The sequence below is a fragment of the Aptenodytes forsteri genome, unplaced genomic scaffold, assembly GCF_000699145.1.
Source record: "Aptenodytes forsteri isolate BGI_AS27 unplaced genomic scaffold, ASM69914v1 Scaffold208, whole genome shotgun sequence".
In the NCBI taxonomy this organism is placed as follows: Eukaryota; Metazoa; Chordata; class Aves; order Sphenisciformes; family Spheniscidae; genus Aptenodytes; species Aptenodytes forsteri.
The window spans coordinates 624,341-630,466 of NW_008794963.1; the positions used below are offsets into that span (position 1 = coordinate 624,341).

The 6,126-nt window shown below is 42.9% G+C and overlaps 1 protein-coding gene across 1 annotated transcript in view; it reads left to right on the forward strand.

Moving 5' to 3' along the window:
* Positions 1-5,684: 5,684 nt before the first annotated feature.
* Positions 5,685-6,126, forward strand: part of OTUD6B (OTU domain containing 6B) — a 13,223-nt gene continuing 12,781 nt past the window's right edge. The window contains exon 1 of the mRNA XM_009275456.2: positions 5,685-6,087. Within this exon, the coding sequence (XP_009273731.2) occupies positions 5,685-6,087 (403 nt within the window). The remainder of the gene's footprint in view (positions 6,088-6,126) is intronic.

The window sequence follows — 6,126 nt, forward strand, 5'->3', positions numbered from 1 at the left end:
TTTCCAACCTCAATGATTCTATGATTCTATGATTCTATGAATGCTACTTTGAGAGTCTCAGAGATTATAGTAACTGCCCAGTTATAATTTTTAGCAGTTTAAGCAGTACCTAGGGTCCCTCTTCTTCTCTTTCATTATCATGAGATCTGGGAAGATTACCTGGCAAAAAAAATCTGCTTACATGCGACACTTGCTTTCATTGCTTTATAGCAATAACACGAGCTATAGTTGGCAACTCCACAGTAAATAAAGACCATAGTGAAAATGACAGCAGCTTCAAGGGGTTTAGCAGAGCATGGATTATTGGCCAAGATTCTTGCCAAGACTACACCAGCAAAATGTGATGACATTCAGTGCTAACCCTGTGAAACCTGACTGACAGTCTCTGCTGAATGCATTAAGTGACTCTGCTTACGTACTGGAAATCCCAAGTGTCCAATTTTTAAAAATTTTTGTACTGAAAAGCAGTGTAAAGAGCTGGAGCTGGGCTGCTTCTTTTTGCTCAGTTTCTGAGCATTTAGGATGCATTCAAGTCACCTCTTGCAAACATACGTCACGTCTCAGTCATATATCCAAGAAAACTGCCTAAAAATCCAGACTCGTGGGTTTTCATGAAACCTCTCCATTCCAACTGCTGAGATTTAAGAAAGCAAAACACTGCAAAGCTCACAATACATCCGCAGAGGGTGGCAAAATTGTGCTACCACTAACAGACACAATGCTCAATAGCAGTCTTCATAGAAATCAAGGACATCTCCAGGTAACAGCCAGTTTCTCTGCATCCCAGCGTTTGTAAGATAACTGTGAATAATGAGTGACCCTGAATCTGTTTGCGTTAAGAGAGAACTGTGATTCTTTTTACACCTTCTAGTGCTACAAATAGAAAAGGTAAATACACTGGGCTTTGTGAGCTCCCAAATGTCAAATCCAGAAATAAACCCCACTATTTTGTTTAACTGATAAATGTACTCATTACAGATTTTATTAAGTGATTTGATTTGCATTAGGTCCTGACACTTGTCAGATTTGTGTTGAAAAATTATTAGAAAACAGTTTCACAGATGAGGGGTTTTAGCTGCAGATGTCTTGCTACGAAAATCTGTTAGCACTGTTTTCCGCAAACATAAACTAGCAACAGGGAAAGCTCGGCTAGTTCACTTACAGATATACCTGAACTTTCAGACAACAATATATAGCACATATACCACGCTAGTAGATTTTAGGTGCCAAACAGAATGTGCCATATTGATCCTCATGTGCCGTGGAGGCTTCATTGCAAGATCATGTCTACTCCTTAATTCATGTAGAATAATTGCACATCTTAATACCAGCCAATTTTATGTCACAGAGTAAAGGAAAGTTTAGCTACTTTTGCTTCAATATCTGGGACCTAGTGACCCAGATTGACTGGTCATGTAGTACGTAAATCAGAAAACTCTCAACAAACCTCAGTGAAACAACAGAGCCACTTTAAAAGAGTTCTGTGTATGGCTACAACCGGTCTATAATTCACTTTAATGCTCAGCAAGAAACATTTTGGAGATAATGGAGGGAAATGAGATGCACACTTACCTAAAAGTAGTAAGACAGCTTCCATGCTTGACCAGCATTTTGTATCATTTAGCTGGAGTAAGATTTGTATATTCTTTACTGCTGTCATGAAAACTGTCTGCTAGACAGCCTTAGCTTATTAGTTTTGCAACCAAAGAAACAACATCAAGATTTTTAGAGTGACAGAAGTACCAGGGGTCCTGCCCCACCTTACTTATAAAATACCAATGAACAAACGACCTTCCTGATTTTCAGCATGCTTACTAAACACCAGGAAACCACTGGAAGAAAGATACGAGAAAGATCGAAGTGCAATACTTTAAATAGCCATGCATGCTTTCCTCCTCAGAAAATAAATACGAAACAGAGAACACAACAGCTGGTTAATTCACTGTCCAAGTCAGCTGTTATCAAAGGTAACCCTCAGTCATTGACATAGGTGACGAACTCGACAATAATTCAGTCACATTTCAAAAGTGCTCCTTAATTCTGAAGGTTTCAATTTTCACAGTGTGTAAGACAGACTGTGCTTAGTACAGAGCATCTTACAGCTATCGTTGATTTCAATGGGAGGTTCAAGTTTCTACAAAACAGATGAATGAAGTCATAAATTGTAATACCAGAAGAGGCCGTTACGGTAATCCAGTTGGACTTCTTTGAATTCTGAGAGAATGTCAGTAAATGTTGCTTGCATGGAGCCTATAACTTACAGCTGAGCTAACGCATAGCCATAGGAAGGCTTTCAGTCTTGATTTAAAGACTTGTGTGACAGTGAACCTATTGCATCCTAGATAAAGTGCTTCACAGTTAGTTACCTCAGATTTCAGTTCTCTCTTTTTTTTCATTTCAGCTTCTAAGCATTATATTTCGTTATGACCTTATCTGTTAAACCAGCCTTTTTACCCAGGAATCATAATTAGCCAAGCTGAGCTTACATGCAGTAAGGTTTTGTTATAAGAGCATCAGAGAGGAAAACCACACAGAACTTGTGGGGCAAAAACCACACGTACATGATCCTGATATACATAGTCCTGATGAGCTGGCAGGTCAAGAGGTCCCTGAGGAGCCAGGGATCCTGGGGCAAGCAGGCAGGGAGAGGCAGGGCCCCTGGAGCAGGCAGCGCAGGAGGGAGCGTCGGGGCCCTTGGCGCAGGCAGGGAGAGCAGGTAGCACGCTTGCAGCCCTAGCAATCCCACACGGACGTCATGACTACAGATCCCCATCATGACTGCAGATCCCCATGATGACGGTCTCCCCAAATTCAGAATTTTTTTCCTTTTATAAGATGCTTTCCAGACAGCCAGCAGCCTTTGGCCTCCACCCCCTAAGCCACACGCATACCTTCTGATACCAGACAGCGTTACTTTCTCAGGTCTCAGCAAACGTCTCCTCCTGTTGCTTGGTTGTTTTTCTCTTGCTCAGCTGCTGCTTTCCTTCAGCATGCTCAAAGCAGTTGTCTTCATAACTTGCGATGTTGTGTTTTTTTCAACCAGTAATTGGCCATCAGTTAGTTGTTTATAATATTGGGTCCTCCGTTTTCAACGATATTTTCAAGGCCTTTGCTGTTATCCCACGTTAAACTCCAGTTCATAGTAGCTGTCTGGCACACAGCTCCAGTTCACAGGGCAGCTCTCGCCACAGGTTGATAACAAGCCCCGCAGGCCAGGACTGGGGCCTTGTGAAGTTGGCATTGAGCCTGTGGCCTGCTGCTAGCAAGGGAAACGCTCTTCTTAATAGCTTTCATTTGTTCTCGGTTGCACGGTAGCAGAGGAAACTCATCTTTAGCTGGCTGTGCAGCGTGACCTCCCCAGCATTTATCGTACCTCTATTCTCTAAAAGGTACTCCCTCATACTTAGTGTGCCCTAAAATCTCCATTCCTGCGTAACTTTGAGTTCAACTGCATTAAGATATGTGTTGTTCAAAGGAAGCTAGCATATCATAAGATCACTTCAATCAACCTACCTTCATCATCACCTAGCGCTTCACATTTGGTCACCTGAGGTATTTATTTATTTGGTCGTGGGTATTTATTCTATATCCTCTTTCAGATTACTGCTAAAGATATGGCAGAAGTCTGGACTAAAAACAGTAGTCACTAGAGGGACCTCACTGGATGTATCCCCTTTGACTGGGGATTGTTGCGCTGGAGGGAAGGAGCCTCTGCTACCTTTTTTCTGAAAGATTTAAGCCTGTAGTCCCCCAAAAAGCTGGAGAGCTCAGCCTGCTTGAAGGATGGATTGGGCCATATGTCTGAACATCTAATTACAGTGTCTTGTTATGGTAAAAAAGACGATTTTTTTTTCTTTGCTGTAATTTTATAAAGTTCTAAAAGAAACTAAAATGCAGGTGGCATAAACCAGTATTTATTATTTTTAAATATACAGCATTTTTAAGAACATGTATTAAATGTCAGCGTATTCATATGTACATACATGTGTGGACAAATATATGTCATTGACAACCCGATACAGAGTACATATATACGTTACTCAAGGCAAATCTAACCCGGATTTGTCCTTATTCTGGATTTGCTGGTAGTATACAGAAATATTTACAGGGCCACCCTAGTAATTTCCAGCGCTAACCTATTTTCCTAGCTAAAAGCAAACCGTCCCACTCATTCTTTTTGGATGAGACTTTTTTTTTCCTAGCTGCTCTGTGATCTGTTTTATTCTAACAGGCTGGGAAAAGCAGGTGGAGGTAAGGGAAAAATGTATTTCCAGCTACTGACATAAAAATCTGAAAATTATTTACATTTCAACAGAACTGTAAAGGAGATCTAAAAATTGTGTGGTTCTATACAGCAAGAGAGTTCGATCCATCATCTTACAATTCTGCTTTAGATCAGTTTCCTTTCTTTGCACTTGACAGTGTACTTCATAGAATCATAGAATCATGTAGGTTGGAAAAGACCTCTAAGATCATTGAGTCCAACCGTTAACCTAGCACTGCCAAGTCCACCACTAAACCATGTCCCTAAGCACCATGTCTACACGCCTTTTAAATACCTTGAGGGAGGTATTCTTGTAGAGGTTCTGTTGATAAAAATGTAAAAGAATAATAGCAATGCCGACAGTTAAGCACAAACTTACTGTTTCCATTACCAAAGGGTTTGCTCAATTTGAGTTAATTTTAAACCCAATTAAAATATTAAAGTTTATAAATTGTATTTTGCCCAGATGACCTGAATGTTCCACAAAATAATGTTGGTGACTGCACTGAACAGAAAAGTATCTCACTCCACACTAGTGTTGTGAATAGTTGCAAGATAAACGGCTGGATTAATCAAGCAGACGTCAAGCATACAAGGCCTAAGCTAACGAGCACATCGCGAGATAGGTAACAACCAGCAGAAACCGGACAAGGACAACCAGAACTGTAACAAAGGGCGGTGATGAGCCCATTTGTGACTACGTAAGGAAAAGTTCACCTCCTGCAGAGACCACCAGAGAGCACTAGAAACCACCAGAGACCCCTGTAGAAGCCCCTAAAGGACTCAAAACGCATGCGTGAAAGACTATGCAGGTATTCTAGTTAGTTCTGGGAAATGTAATGAATATGTATGATTATTCCAAGAAATGTGATGCATATGTATATCAAAGAACCACATAAGAGATGGTTGATGCAACATATGGTGTGCATGCTAAGCGGAGAGATCCCCCATGCACCCGGCGCCGAATAAAGTAATGCCTGCTCTTGTAATACACCCAGTGTTAAGGAGTTTCATTCCCGATTTTCGGTGACATTAGCACTCAACAAGAATTTGTAGTTCCCATGTTGAGGTGGCGATCTGACCTCAACCACTAAGTTTGGAATTTACTGTGATAAAAACGTAACACTTTATGAGACATAATTTCACAGTGGTGAGGAGACACAAATCACGAGCATCACAACTTGGAAAACTGCGAGGCTTTCTGGGTTATTTTTTAGCTTTAAGTAACTTCAGGTAAAAAACTCACGCACACATACGCACCGTGTATTTTGCACAGAAGCGAGCAGGTTAAGTGATTTTTTTCCCTAAAGTGGTAAATCACGTAAAAACCCTAACCAATTCCTTTCTCGCCTCTAGCCTTCCTCTTTAACAGGAGTCACCTCTAGTTGAGCTAAACGTACCATTTTTTCTGAGTGAAGACATGTCCATACAAGTCCTTTACTGGGCAGGAGATAACGAGCAAGTAGCTCCGCAGTTACGTCCGAGGACAGAAATGAGGCGCGGGGCCGCTTTCCCCGTAAAAACGGCCTTTCCCCCCCGCTGTTCTCGCGCTCTCGCCACCCGAGAACAAAAGAAATGCTTCCCTTTCCCGCTACCACCCGAGCTCACGGCCCGTAACGTGCGGGCTCAGGAGCGGGGGCAGAGGCCGCCTTCCCCGCCGGCGGGGCGCACGGGGCGGCCCCAGGAGACGGGGAGGAGCGGCGGCGACACGGAAACCGTCCGGCCCGGAGGGCGGCAGGCAGCACACGGAGGAGCCCCATCGGGAGAACCGTCCGGAGGGCGGCAGGCAGCACACGACACGCAACCGTCCGGCCCGGAGGGCGGCAGGCAGCACACGGAGGAGCCCCATCGGGAAGGGAAGC